Genomic DNA, 15,485 nt, shown 5'->3' with positions numbered 1-15,485 from the left:
AAAGGTGTTCCCATTATGACAGCGCAAAGGCTACAGAGGTGGTCCCTTTTTCTAGGGGCACACCAATACAACATAGCATTCCCATGCTGTTTTGACCCTTTGTATTCTGACGGTTTATCGCGCCTACCGTTGCCAACGGTAGAAGAGGCACCTACAGTAGACCCAGTAGAGATGTTCCACTCTACCATAGTGGAATGTCTACCAGTGACAAATTCTGCCATTGAAAGGGAGACGAGAAATGACCCGACTCTCTCACGGGTCTACGATTTAACAGTGAAGGGATGGCCAGCACATGGCGAATCACTGTTGCCAGCATTCTCGCAAAGAAGAGAACAGCTGTCAGTGTGCCGAGGAACCTTGATGTGTGGATCCAGAGTGGTGATTCCACCCAAACTCCAGGATAAAGTTCTAAAGGAGCTTCACGAGGGGCATCTGGGTGGAGTGAAAATGAAGAACCTAGCCAGCGCGTTTGTATGGTGGCCAGGTATCGATGGAGACATCGAAGAAATGACCAAGAGCTGCCTAGGATGCCAGAAGGTCCAAAACGCTCCACCCCAAGCCCCTCTACATCCATGGGAGTGGCCCTCATCTCCCTGGCAAAGGGTACACATCGACTTTGCTGGTCCATTTATGGACTCGATGTTCTTAATCGCAGTTGATGCACACTCCAAGTGGCCGGAGGTAATAAAGATGTCCTCCACCACCACAGAAAAAACCATCACAGTATTAAGAACCATATTTGCCAGGAATTGGCTGCCGGAACAGATCTGTTCTGATAATGGACCGAAATTTGTGTCCAAAGAATTCAGGAAGTTCTTAAAAAAAACAACGGGGTTAAGCACTACACGTCCGCCCCATACCATCCCGCCACCAATGGATTGGCTGAAAGGTTTGTCCAGACCTTCAAGAAGGCCATAAAGGCCATGGGTAATGAAGACATATAACTTCAGCACAAGGTGGATAACTTCTTGTTCGCATACAGGAATGCAACACATATGGTTACAAACCAAACTCCCGCCATGATCTTCAATAGAAGCCTAAGATGCCGGCTGGATTTGATCAAGCCCAACATCAGAAGGGACGTGGAGAACCGGCAATTTCAAGGCATGAATGAAAGGCCAACTAGAACCTTCCAGATAGGTCAACCGGTTTTGGCCCGGGACTACCGTACCGAGAAATGGCAGCCTGGAACTATCTGCACACGACTAGGACCACTGATGTATACCGTGGACATCGGAGAAAGCATAATAAGGCGCCATGCTGACCAAATCATAGAGTCATCCGAAAAGGGACAACCTACACCACAACTCTATACGCCTAACGATGAAATAGAGATACCCATATCTACCTCCGATCCGGTGATACTGGAACCCGATGAACCCGACACTGGCATTCAAGCCGAATCAGCCTTGCCAAAAGAACCTACTACACCACCAGAAACTACTACACCACCGAGGCGTTATCCGGACTGAGTCAGGAAGCCTCCAGAGAGACTGACTTATAATCAATTAACTGCAGCAATGTGTAGATTATTTTTCTTGTAACATGTAATTAATAATTACTTAAAATATTATGTACTGGTTGGCTAAAAGGGGAGGAATTGTAGTGTATGTGCCTTTAAGAGCTCCATGTGTACTGTAATGCCGGTAATGGCCACTCGGGCTATATAAGCCTGTATATTGTGTTGTATCAGTTAGAACACCCCCCCAGACTTTGCTTAGTAAATACCTATGAACCAACTCCTGTCTTCAGTGTCTTTATCAACACACGGACACTACAGGGAGGAAAGAACAAAAGGGAAGGTCTGTGATGGGTGGAAAGCAGGAGAGATTAAATGACAAAAGTGATGATGGTGCAAGGCAAAAGGGGGTGGTAATAGGGAAAGTAAAGAAACAAAAAATGGGTCTAGAGGAGGTGTAAATGGCAATAGCAGAATCATTACCAACAGCTGTTGTCCGATAACATGGGGCAGTGGTTGTGATCTGAAATTGTTGAACTCAGTATTGAGTCCGGAAGGCTGTAAAGTGCCTAATCTAAAGATGAGGTGCTGTTCCTCGAGCTTCCATTGAGCTTCATTAGAAGGCCAAGGACAGAGAGGTCAAAGTGGGAGTGGGGCGGAGAATTAAAATGACAAGCGACCGGAAGCTCAGGGTCATGCTTGCGAACTGAACGGAGGTATTCCACAAAGCGATCACCCCATCTACATTTGGTCTCCCCAATGTAGAGGAGTCCACATCATGAGCATCGAATACAGTATACTACATTTAAACAAGTACAAGTGAATCGCTTTTTCACCTGGAAAGAGTATTTGAAGCCCTGGACGATGGGAAGGGAGGAGGTAAAAGGCAGGTGTTGTATCTCCTGCACTTGCTCGTAAGATGCATTGGGAAGGGGAGGGGGTGTTGGGGAGATAGAAGGGTGGACCAGGGTGTCGCGGAGGAAACGATCCCTTTGGAATGCTGAAAGGGGAGGTGGAAAGGTTTAGAGAGTGAATTCCAGAACTTTGGGCCTAGACAGCTGATAGCACAGCCACCAATGGTGGAGCGATGACAATCGGAGATGCGCAAGGGGCCAGAATTGGAGGAGCGCAGAGATCTCGGAGGGTTGTAAGGCTGGAGGAGATTATGGAGATAGGGAGGGACAAGGCCATGGAGGGATTTGAAAACCAGGATGAGAATTTTAAAATCAAGAGATGAGTAATGAGATAAGTGCATTTAAAATAAAAAAGGGGATATTATTAGATAAACTAATCAAACTCAAAGAGGATAAAACCCCTGATTGCATCCATGCATTTTAAAAGAATCTAGCGAAAAGATAGCAGAGGCATTACTACACATATTTAATAATTCATTAGAAAAAGGTGTCGTGCCAGAGGACTGGCGGATAGCTAACGTAATACCTATATCTAGGGAATTATAGACCAGTCAGCTTAACATCGGTGGTAGGAAAAATAATGGAACCCTTCCTAAAGGAGAGAATAGAAGAACATCTAGAAACGAAAAGTTTCATAATGAATAGTCAGCATGGATTTCAAAAGGGAAAATCTTGCTTGACCAACCTTATTGAATTTTTTGAAGAGGTAACAGAGAGAGTAGACAATGGTAATGCAGTAGATGTAATTTATCTGGATTTTCAAAAGGCCTTCTTTAAGGTACCCCATAATAGACTAACGAATAACGTCAAAGAATGCGGAGTCAGGGGACAAGTAGCAGAATGGATTGCTGGCTGGCTTCAAGACAGAAAGCAGAGAGTGGGAGTAAAGGGTAGCTATTCACAGTGGCAGAAGGTGGGTAGTGGTGTTCCACAAGGACCAGTGCTGGGACCACTGCTGTTCACAATTTACATTAACGATTTAGACTTTGGAATCAAAAACACAATTTCTAAATTTGCAGATGATCCCAAATTGGGGGGGAATAGTTAATACTGAGGAGGACTGCAACAAATTACAGGAGGACATTAATAATCTTGCAGAATGGGCAAATAATTGGCAAATGAAGTTCAACACAGACAAATGTGAGGTATTACATTTTGGTAGGAAGAATAGGGAGGTCATTTATCACTTGGAGGGTGCGAGTCTAAGTGGGGTAGAGGAACAAAGGGCTCTCAGGGTACAAATACACAAATCACCGTTGCGCCACAGGTTGGCAAGGCCATTAAAAATGCAAACCAAGCACTAGGGTTTATTTCTAGAGGGATAGAATTGAAAAGTAGTGAAGTTATGCTAAACTTATATCGAACGTTGGTTAGACCACACTTGGAGTATTGCGTGCAGTTCTAGTTGCTGTATTATAAAAAGGATATAGAGGCACTGGAGAGGGTGCATAGAAGATTTACAAGTATGATACTGTAGGAGTCGCTGGAAATAAACAGACTGCGAGACTTTCATAGCAGCAAAGAAAAACGCGTGTTAGCTTTATTAACTCTCCGCATGGACAGAGGGACCTGGCCTCGTCGCAGGACTATGACGTCATCACACAATCGACGACTCTTAAAGGGACCCTGCCCCGATAACCCAACCAAGTTCCGTACATAACGTGGAGCGATAACAACATTGGCTATACATAGTGAATTGTGTTACTGTCCCTATGTGGTCTCCGCCACAATACCAGAAATGCGAGGGTATACATATCAGGAAAGGATGAACAGGCTGGGTCTCTTCGCTTGAAAAAAGAAGGCTGAAGGGTGACCTCATAGAGGTCTATAAAATTATGAAAGGTTTTGATAGAGTGGATAGAGAGGCCTCACAAAGGCCTTCGACACTGTCAACCGTGAGGGATTATGGAGTGTCCTCCTCAAATTCGGCTGCTCTCAAAAGTTTTTCACCATCCTCCGCCTGCTTCACGACGACATGCAAGCCGTGATCCTGACCAATGGTTCCACCACAGACCCAATTCACATACGAACAGGGGTCAAGCAGGGCTGTGTCATCGTACCAACGCTCTTCTCGATCTTCCTTGCTGCAATGCTCCATCTCATCCTCAGTAAGTTCCCCACTGGAGTGGAGCTAATTTACAGAACAAACGGGAAACTGTTCAACCTCCGTCGCCTCCAGTCCAGATCCAAGGTCGTCCCATCCTCTGTCGCCGAATTACAGTATGCAGACAACGCTTGCGTCTGCGTTCACTCGGAGGTCGAACTCCAAACCATCGTCAACACCTTCACCGAAGCGTACAAGAGCATCGGCCTTACACTAAACATCCGTAAGACAAAGGTCCTCTCCCAACCTGCCCCCGCCACACACTACTGCCCCCTGATTATCAAAATCCATGACAAGGCCTTGGACAACGTGGACTACTTTCCATACCTCGGGAGCCTTACTGTCAACAAGGGCAGACGTCGACGGCGAAGTCCAACACCACCTTCAGTCTGCCAGCGCAACCTTCGGTCGCCTGAGGAAGAGAGTGTTTGAAGACCAGGACCTCAAACCCGGCACTAAGCTCACGGTCTACAGAGCAGCAGTGATACCTGCCCTGCTGTATGCCTCCGAGACATGGACCATGTACAGCAGGCACCTCAAAGCACCGGAGAGGTACCACCAACGCTACCTCTGCAAGATCCTGCAAATCCATTGGCAGGATAGGCACACCAACGTCAGTGTTCTGGCTCAGGCCAACATCCCCAGCATCGAAGCTTTAACCACGCTCGATCAGCTCCGATAGACGGGTCACATTGTCCGCATGCCCGATACGAGACGCCCGATACGAGACTCCCAAAACAAGCGCTCTACTCGGAGCTCCGGCACGGCAAGAGAGCTCCAGGTGGGCAGAGGAAACGCTTCAAGGACACCCTCAAAGCCTCCTTGAAAAAGTGTAACATCCCCACCGACACCTGGGAATCCCTGGCCCAAGACCACACAAAGTGGAGGAGAAGTCCTCGAGTTTCTTTGCCGGGAGCAAGCGGAAGCCAAGCGCAGGCAGCGGAAGGAGCGCACGTCAACCCAAGCACCCCACCCACCCGCCCCTTCAACCTACATCTGCCCCATCTGTGACAGAGCCTGTAGGTCCCGCATTGGACTCATCAGTCACCTACGAATTCATTTTTAATGTTTCTGTGCCGTATATCCTATGTAAGGCATTGCTGGACAGGAAGGCAGTGCTGGTCAGGGAGCACAGAGGTGATGGATGAACGGGACTTGGTACAAGTTAGGATACGGGCAGCAGAGTTTTGGATGAGCTCAAGTTTACCAAGGGTGCAAGGAGGGAGGCCGGACAGGGGAACATTGGAATGGTCAAGTTTGGAGGTAACCAAAGCATGGATGAGTTTGCCAGCAGTAGCTGAGCTGAGGCAAGGGCAGAGCGGGGCGATGTAACGGCACATACAATACAAAAGAAATATAATGATTCACCCACAGCCTTTTTCATTTATGCAATTAAGTTGAAGAAAATGCTGACAATAATTTGAAATGATATTATGAAGGATGCTATCTGGCCACAAACCAGCAAATATTGGATAGATTTTACTTGGTGCTTGTCTTTCTTTTCCAGCTGCATTTTTTTTTTCAGAAATCAGAATGTCGTACTTCAACGTATCACACTTCCACAGAGAAACAATTTGTGATTGGCTGAAATGGGTGAAATATGTTAAATTACAATCAATTACTAACTACCAATGAAAAATGAGTACGCTGCAGAAATCCAGTAAACAAATTCCCCGTTTTTCATTCAAAGCTACCAATTGCTAACTAGCTGGTAGCAGAAACTAACCAAGCAAATTACTAAACTCATTTTGTGAAGTTGGATGCTCAAGATGATGCTGACAGTCATTTTAAATTATATTTGATTATATTGTTTGAATTTATCACCAACTTGAAAGGCTGTTTCCCCTGGCTGGAGAGTCTAGAACTAGCTGTCATAGTCTCAGAATAATGGGTCGACCATTTAGGACTGAGTTGAGGAGAAATTTCTTCACTCAGAGGGTTGTGAGTTTTTGGAATTCTCTATCCCAGAGGGCTGTGGTTGCTCAGTCGTTTTTCAAGACTGAGATTGCTAGATTTTTGGGCACTAAGGGAATCAAGGGATATAGGGATCGGGCGCGAAAGTGGAGTTGATGTAGAAGATTAGCCATGATCTTATTCAATGGCGGAGCAGGCTCGAGGGGCTGTATGGCCTACTCCTGCTCCTATTTCTTATGAAAAGCTGGGGGCGGGGTGGGATGGGGGAGATCGTAGACTGCAGCCAAAGAGTGGAGGAAAGGATCGGAAAGGCAATTGGGGGGAGGTGAGAGATCAGAAATGCTGGATCAGTGGGAGTGGGCTGATCACAGGAATGGTTTACAGGTAAGCTCGGGAGGCCGGGAGGAAGCGCTCCTGCTCCGCCTGGCCCACAAGCAGTGCTGGAAAAGCACTTGCCTGCTGGATTCAACAGTCCTTGCCTCCCTTAAGCTGAAAAATATTGAAATAATGGAAAGCATGAACTTTTTGATCCATTGAGATAACTTTGAAAGGACCTCAATATTAGATAATGTGTCTCAACTGCAATTTGAGGAGAGCCAGAGATACTACTTGTGAGAAACTGTCGGGATGAAAGACTCAAAGGAACCACTTGGGAAGGGTTAGGCAGCCACCCTGCAAAGTACTTTGGTGGTGGGAGGGGAGGGACAAGGAGTAACAAGAGAAAGTTAGGCTGCAAAGGACTCCAGGTTAGTCAAGCCCGGGGTAGGCGGACGAACTGGCCTACAAAGATCTCCCGTGCTTCCACCTCTATTAGCAAGTGTTTCTCAGCCTGCCTGCTCATTCACCCACCCTCAGTAGTTGATAGCTCAACCCCTCACTTGCCCACTTTGATTGTTTCCTGGCCCATCTGCTCACTCACCCACCCAGTCCAAATGCTACCTGACCTGTCCTACTCACTCGCCATCTTAAGGTGCTGCCTTGCATGTCTCCCAAATTTGTATTTGTTTTAGTGCTCTTGCATTGATTTCTGTATGTGGTAACTGTGTTTCAATAGTGTTCGCTTCAAAAAAAGTATTGGTTACAGGAGCTTTATAAGCATGCATTCATCTCATTCCAACAAATATTTAGGAATTTCCAGGAGTTTTGCATGGTGCTTTTTTTCTGATTTGACAACCATGAGAAGCCCAAAGGGGTGGGCGGGGGGGAGCACTGCATGACTCATATCTTGCCAGAAGACCACCCTGGCAAAATCATGAGAAGAAACCTTTGTGAATTATATTTGCAGTACCATAGCAATTTTGTCAGATGTATATTTCAGATGTATTGGGCACGTGTCAAATTGACATGCCACGTTCACTCTCTAGAAACAGAAAATGTAATTTTTTTAGACGGTAAACATTTAAAAACCTTCCACATGAATTTGATCACTTTATTGTCTCTCTATCTGCAGGTAGTGGTGATTTTTACTGTAGTGGAAATGACTTGACTAACTTCACTAATATTGGGTCAGAAGGCATGGAACAGAAGTCCAAGAATTCAGGAGCACTACTGAAGTGAGCAATGGGTGACAATTAAAATATTCTGGAGGCATGGGCAGTGATACCTCTTTGAATCTATTGTACATGCATAACTGATGTGGGAAATAGGATCCTTGTTATATGGAATATGGCTGCAATATTCAATGTTTATTGCCGTTTTCTACCAGGCATATATTAGAATGTCTTAGAATAAGTTTTAAAAGAATAAAAGTCATTTATATCCATTAAGAAATATATTTGAACATAGCACTCATTTATTACTGTTTCCAGGAGACTTTTTAATTAATTATTGTAGCATTCATTTACTTTTGTTGAAATGTAAGCATTTTTTTTCAATGACCTCATTAACCTGACTGATATGGTTTAATTTCCCTCCAACAGGAGCTATGTAAGCCATTACATTGATTTTCCAAAGCCACTGATTGGTGTAATTAATGGTCCTGCTATTGGAGTTGCTGTCACTGTTTTAGGATTATTTGATGTAATCTATGCCACTGATAAAGTGAGTCTTCTCATGTGTTCTCATCTGGTTGGTCATTTTTATATTTTCTAAAATATCTGCTGTTTTGCTGCAGCAAAAACTGTTTTAGATAATAAATAGCCTTTATGTTGGAGAAGAATGCTAATGTATCGAATCTGTGTTGTGTTTTCCCCCCCAATACAGGCCACATTCCACGCACCATTTAGTGAACTTGGTCAAAGTCCAGAAGGCTGCTCATCTTACACCTTCCCTAAGATGATGGGTAATGCCAAGGTATGGGTAGCAAGTTTCACCCACTGAGATTCCTTAACAAATCATACCGAACAAACATATTGATAAACTTTGCAGTATTTAGCATAATAGCATACGTTTAGCACACGTTTACTGATGCACAACGATATTTATTTTGAAAGAAATAAACCTCCAGGAATGCATAAATCTACACAGTGCTTCTTGTTAATTTGATTAGTGCAGTTTCACATGAGGCATTTGATTAATTGTGAAATTGATACAGGAAAAAGTGGTCAGCATTATAGTCGCACCCAACTTTTTATGAACATTAATAAATGTGAGAAAATGTGCCCCAAAATTGTAGCAATAAAAACTTGCACATTTTTTTAATTCTTTGTTCTCAGGATGCATTTACTGCCTATCTATACTTTCCCTGAGAAGGTTGTGATGGAGCTTACTTGAAGTAATTGTGTTACAACTGTATGCCTTGCTAGGCCACTTCAGAGAGAACCACATACTGTGAGACTGAAGCCACATGTAGACCAAAATGGGAAGGGGTGGCAGGATTCCTTCTATGAAAAATATTAGTCAACCACTTGGGTTCTTTCTCAATCTGGCAGCTTTCATGGCCATTCTTTTTGATTTATTGAATTCAGTTTCACAACTTGCCACGGTGAAATTTTAACTTGTGACCTTTGTGTTGCTAGTCTAGAAGCATAACCACTATGCTATTGTATCATTGTTATCTGAACACATTCTGAAGGGAATTTTCTCAGAACTTTTGACACATTCAGTGATTGTATAGCCCTGAACACCAAACCTTCTGCTTCTTTTTATTCGCTGGCAACGCCATGAAACTAGAGCACAACATTTTTAGTACTATGCTTTATTGCCTTGTAAAATGTTCTGACTGAAGTTCAGTTAAAACTTCTGCCTTCTTAATTTTAAAAATGTGATGACCACAAGTTGGGGCGCCATGTAGGATGTTGTACTCCACAAACTGCTTTTATGGCAATAATGTAGGAAACCACAGAAACCACTACTCATGCAATTTGCCTCTGTAAAGTTAAGGGAGATTATGTGATCTTATTAACAAGGGCCAAAGTATGAGAAACATGGTTGAATGCTTGCAAAAAATAATAGAAAAACCTTTTTAGATGAAGAATGTCAGTGTTGTAAATGCAATTTTCCCCCCTTTAGTACCCGACATGCGCACTGCGCACCTAATAGACCAGGTCTACCACAAATTAGAGGTATGCAAATGTTCGCCATACATGGCCACAAAAATGGACCTTAACCAGTCTCAGGCCATAGTCCACCAGTGTGACCTTGTGACCGGGGCAGCACGGTGGCATAGTGGTTAGCACTGTTGCCTCACAGCGCCAGAGACCCAGGTTCGAATCCGGCCTCGGGTGACTGTCTGTGTGGAGTTTGCACATTCTCCCTGTGTTTGCGTGGGTTTTCTCCGGGTGCTCCAGTTTCCTCCCACAGTCCAAAGATGTGTGGGTTAGGTTGATTGGCTATGATAAATTGACATTAGTGTTAGGGGGATTAAATACGTGGGGTTACGGGGATAGGGTGGGATATGTGTTGGTGTAGGGGTTACGGGGATCGGGTGGGATATGTGTCGGTGCAGGCTCGATGGGCCGAAATGGCCTCTATCTGCACTGTGGGGTTTCTGTGATTCTGTGTGAGTGAGTTTGCCAATTTAATGCCAGTTACTCCTGACTTTTGGGAGGTTTTGTGCTGTGGACTCCTACCAGGAACTGGCCGAGACTGGCCAAAGTAATTTCATACAGGAACCTTACCACATCAGCAATAGACAGTGATGATGATTCATTAATTCAGGTAGGTGATGCAGGTGTTTTGAGATGTAAAGCTTGTTAAACACTTGTCCAGGGAAAATGTTCTTTAAGTTAACTCTGATGAAGCAACAAACTCAGCTCAAACAATTCCTTAAATCAGTAGTTTTGTATATGAATATTTCTGTTCATATGGGCCTCACAAAATATTTCTTTTAACTGAACATTTTCATTTAGATGACATCCATTAACCAGCACATATTTAGAGACCACATGGGCTTAATGGTTTAACCAAAAATAACACTGATGTAAAACTACATTCTATGGCTAAATAATGAATGTCATATTTGAGTGAGTTGTGTGATCTGTAGAGTAGATCACAACTGAGCTTGATCCTATCCTCGCCTGGTGTCCACACAGTAGGGGTTGCTGGGTAAGGATCTGGAGGACGACGCCTTTGCAGTTTCTTCCCTGCCCCCAATGGGTGTGAGAGAGAGAGAGAGTAAGTGTGTGCGTTAGTGTAAGACACTGTCGGGTTTGGCTGTGATGCCCCCTCCTCTATAATTGAACACTGTCTAGGCTTTCACATGAAGAATGAACACTTGGTAGGAAGAATAGGGAGGTCACTTATAACTTGGAGGGTGCGGGTCTGGGTGGGGTAGAGGAGCAAAGGGATCTCGGAGTACAAATATACAAATCACTAAAAAAGCGACACAGGTTAACGAGGCCATTTTAAAAAAAGCAAACCAGGTTTATTTCTAGAGGGATAGAATTGAAAAGTAGCAAAGTTATGCTAAACCTGTATCAAACCTTGGTTGGACCACACTTGGAGTACTGTGTACAGTTCTGGTCACCATATTATAAAAAGGATATAGGAGCACTGGAGAGGGTGCAGAGAAGATTTACAAGGATGATACCAGAAATACGAGGGTATACCTATCAGGAAAGGATGAACAGGCTGGGTCTCTTTTCGCTTGAAAAAAAGGCTGAGGGGTGACCTAATAGAGGTCTTTAAAATTATGAAAAGTTTTGATAGAGTGGATACAGAGAGAATGTTTCCACTTGTGGGGAAGAGCATAACTAGAGGCCATCAATATTAGATAGTCACCAAGAAATCAAATGGGGAATTCAGAAGAAACGTCTTTACCCAGAGAGTGGTGAGAATGTGGAACTCGCTATCACGGGGAGTAGTTGAGGCAAATACTATAGATGCATTTAAGGGGAGGTTAGATAAGCATATGAGGGAGAAGGGAATAGAGGGTTATGCTGATAGTGATAGAGTTAGATGAGGAAACATGGGAGGAGGCTTGAGGGAGGAGGCGCGAGTGGAGCATAAACGCCGGCATGGACTGGTTGGGCTGAATGGCCTGTTTCTGTGCTGTATATCCTATGTAAAAAAAAAAGTTTAAATATGTTAAAGAAAACTGTACACATCAGAAGTAGATAGATTTTGTTCACCATTTACATAAATGATTTAGACTTGGGAATCGGAAGTACAATATCAAAATTTACGAATGACACCAAATTGGGGGGTATAGTTAACAATCAGGAAGACTAACAAAATACAAGAAGACATTAACAAACTTTCACAATGGCTGTGTAAATGGCCAATTAATTTCAATGTAGACACTTGTGAGGTGTTGCATTTTGATAGGAAGAATAAGGGGGGCATGAAAAATAAGAGTATGGGTTAGAGGCGCAAAGGGATCTAGGAGTACAGATTCACAAATCATTAAAAGTAGCAACGCAGGTTAACAAAACCTTAAAAAGTGCAAACAAAGCACTGGGGCTCATTTCTAGAGGAATAGAATTCAAGAGCAGAGAAGTTATGTTAAAACTTACATAGCACCTTGGTTAGACCACATTTAAAATACATTGCACAGTTCTGGATCCATATTACAAAAAGGATATAGAAGTACTAGAGAAAGTGCAAAAAAGATTTACAAGGATGATACTAGAACTGAGAGAGTACAATTATCAGGAAAGACTGAACAGGCTGGGGCTCTTTTCTTTAGAAAAGAGAAGACTGAAAGGTGACCTGATAGAGGTCTTTAAAATTTTGATAGGGTAGACGTCGAAAAGATGTTTCTACTTGTGGGTATCCAAACTTAGGGGTCATAAATTGTTCTATGTGTTGTCAGTTCAAAGCTATCTATTATTATAGGGGTAGTAAGTTCTAAGTTACATTATTTCTATCGTCCCATCAGGCCAATGAATTTCTCCTGTTCAACAAGAAATTAACAGCAGCTCAAGCTTGTGAACAGGGACTGGTGACGGAGGTATTCCCTGACAGTACGTTCCAGAAAGAGGTTTGGAAAAGGTTGCATGCTTATGCAAAACTGCCCAAAAATGTACGTAACCATTTTAACTAGAATATTTTAAGTAAAATTTTTCATACTGTTATAAAAATGTAGCGTGTACTTGGATTTTCTGCTCACTCTGACTCCTTGAAGTAATGTCACTTCCATTTCTGATTCAAAACTCCATACTTTTCCCTTTCTTATTATTTGGAATATAAAGAGCTGAATCACAACATGGGTTTACAATACATTTTATATTTAAATTCTTGTATCTGTGCAGTGTTCTGTAGTCTGCCACTTATGTATTCGCTATCACATTTTACTTGTATTTTATTCACTGACTCAAAAGTAAAACAGTAATAAATGAGAACTGGAGGTAGAGAATATACAATCAAAAACGACTCGAAAGGGACCAATGAGACATACAGAAGGACAGGGGAGAGAAAGGGAGCAGAAGAACAGGACAAAGAAGGTGACAAAAGGGAAGGAGGGAAAAAAGGATATAATGGACAGAATGAGAGGGAAGAGGAGGACTGGGAAACAGGGAGGAACAGAAGGGCACAAGGAAAGGAGGGCAGTGAGAGAAAAGAAAATGAGAGGAATAAGCAAAAGTGAAGGGGAGAGAGAGGAGTGAAGAAAGTGAAATAGTAGTGAAGAAAGAAAATGAGGTAGAAATAAGTGGAAAAGGAGAGACCATTTTTTCAGGCTTACTCATTAGTATCCTTAATTACAAGGACTAAGATTTTTTTTGAGGAGAAAGTTGCAAAAAAGGAAGTGTTTTGAGAGCTACTTAATTATAATTTTTGCTTGTGTATTGTCAATGTTCACTTGTCACATGAACACAGCACTGGCGTATGTAGGCTTAAAAATATTCAAATAAAATACATTTTGCTCCAGAGTGCCATGATTTTGTTCCAGCAAAATCAGGTGTGCCCATCCCTGGCTCTTCTCACCACCTGAGTGGAGCAGAGCTTGAAGTTCTGTTTATCCTTGCTCATGGTACCAAGTGTTGGCTAACACATCTGCTCGGATTTTAAGACTGGGATAACTCTGGAGAATAGGATTGTTTAATAACCATTCAGCAATAAATAGGTTTCTTTGTGTAAACATATTGATGGAAACCTTCATAGGCATTGTTACTTTGCTGTCTCGTGACTGTCCCTTATTTCAAAGATAGTCATCCAAGGATTCAAAACACTGTTTAGCTTTACATTCATTACCAATTACTCCATGCATAAAATTGAAGCAAATTATGGCTGATTATGCCAAGTGCCAATCTATATGATGAATAATGTAATCATTCTGTACCCCTGCTATGTGTTACAGGCATTGTCAGGTGTCATTTTATGCTTTGAATATAAATTGTAACATCTGTATTCTTACTACATTGTTTACTTCAACTTTTTATGTATTTATGCTGCATTTAATCATCATTTCGATGGTTTTCCGTTGCAAGGTATTATTTTGATAATTGTAATTTTTTTTAATAAAAGGTGTAGACACACTGGATGAAATGATGCTGTTTTATTGATGCAGATCTAATAGAACATGACTGCCTCATTTTTAACAATTTAATATTGTTATCCATGTTAATTTCATTTCAGTCTCTGGCCTTTTCAAAGCAGCTAATAAGAAGTGTTGAAAAGGAAAAGCTGCATGCTGTCAATGCCCAGGAATGTGACAGACTGGCGGAGAGATGGTTATCTGAAGAATGTATGAATGCTATAATGGGCTTTTTTGAAAAAAAGTCAAAGTTATGATTTTGTTTCCCCACTATTCAGTAATTGACATCCAGAAATCTAAATACTAGTTATGATTGAATAACATCATTATGCTATTAATGTTTTGGATTAGGTTACAATTTTCATTGTCAATACTGTATTGCAATGTAATTATTAAACCGACAGCTAAACTGCTGTGTGCTTTTCATGTGCTAATTACCCCTAAATGTATAGCTTTAAACATCAGTTTTATGTGTGATTACTATTTTGGAAAATGGTAGATTGGGGGTGGGGAGAGAGCTGAATATCAGAATGTGTGAAGGTAAAACAATTTGTACTGCTAAGTTGCTCTTGTACGTTTAAAATCTGTAATATTGCATCATAAATGGATAATACCAAAAACAATAAAAATGTTTTTCTGACAGTGTAATTGGATGAGTATTAATTGCTTTGCATGCTGACAGTATATCATTGAACACAACTTGTGCGCTATTCTTTCCAGAAAAGATCACTGAATCAATGGGCCCATATCTGCACAGCTCTTGGACGATGAACCATCTGTATAACGTCTCAGGCATGTCTTTGCTTACTGACCACCTTTAAGAGAAAATATTTGGAAAATGTTAAAGTAACAATTAAACCATTAATCACAGTACCAATTACTGTAGAACCTAATTCCTTAACTGAAGAGTGACCATTATAAAACTGGGACAGAATTCAGTTTTATATAATGTGGGACTATATTAAACATTTTATTAAAAATAGACACCTAAATCAAATCAAATCAACTTTTATTGTCATTGTTAGTGCACAAGTGCAGTACAACGAAATGTAGGCTTGCGGCTCCCGAGAGTGTACATTTAGATTAAGACATTTAAACATTCAACAAACATTCAGTCCAAAGATGTGCGGGTTAAGTTGATTGGCTATGATAAATTGACCCTTAGTGTTAGGGGGATTAAATACATGGGGTTACGGGGATAGGGTGGGGTATGTGTTGGTGTAGGGGTTACGGGGATCG

The 15,485-nt window shown here is 42.2% G+C and overlaps 1 protein-coding gene across 3 annotated transcripts in view; it reads left to right on the top strand.

Moving 5' to 3' along the window:
* eci2 (enoyl-CoA delta isomerase 2) overlaps positions 1–14,894 on the top strand; it is a 223,367-nt gene extending 208,473 nt beyond the window's left edge. For 2 of the 3 annotated variants that reach the window (XM_085989230.1, XM_085989228.1), the window contains 5 exons: positions 7,842–7,944; positions 8,311–8,458; positions 8,594–8,683; positions 12,651–12,794; positions 14,348–14,894. In XM_085989230.1, coding sequence (XP_085845356.1) covers positions 7,842–7,944; positions 8,311–8,458; positions 8,594–8,683; positions 12,651–12,794; positions 14,348–14,503 — 641 coding nt within the window. In that variant the 3' untranslated portion in view covers positions 14,504–14,894. The remainder of the gene's footprint in view (positions 1–7,841; positions 7,945–8,310; positions 8,459–8,593; positions 8,684–12,650; positions 12,795–14,347) is intronic. The other variant, XM_085989229.1, reaches the window with a different exon arrangement.
* The last annotated feature ends 591 nt before the right edge of the window (positions 14,895–15,485 follow it).

This window comes from Somniosus microcephalus, chromosome 5 (genome assembly GCF_052327205.1).
Source record: "Somniosus microcephalus isolate GS21.2 chromosome 5, FLI_Smic_1.0, whole genome shotgun sequence".
Taxonomy (NCBI): domain Eukaryota; kingdom Metazoa; phylum Chordata; class Chondrichthyes; order Squaliformes; family Somniosidae; genus Somniosus; species Somniosus microcephalus.
The sequence above is the reverse complement of the archived record's forward strand: the minus strand, read 5'-3'. Positions and strand labels throughout refer to the sequence as shown.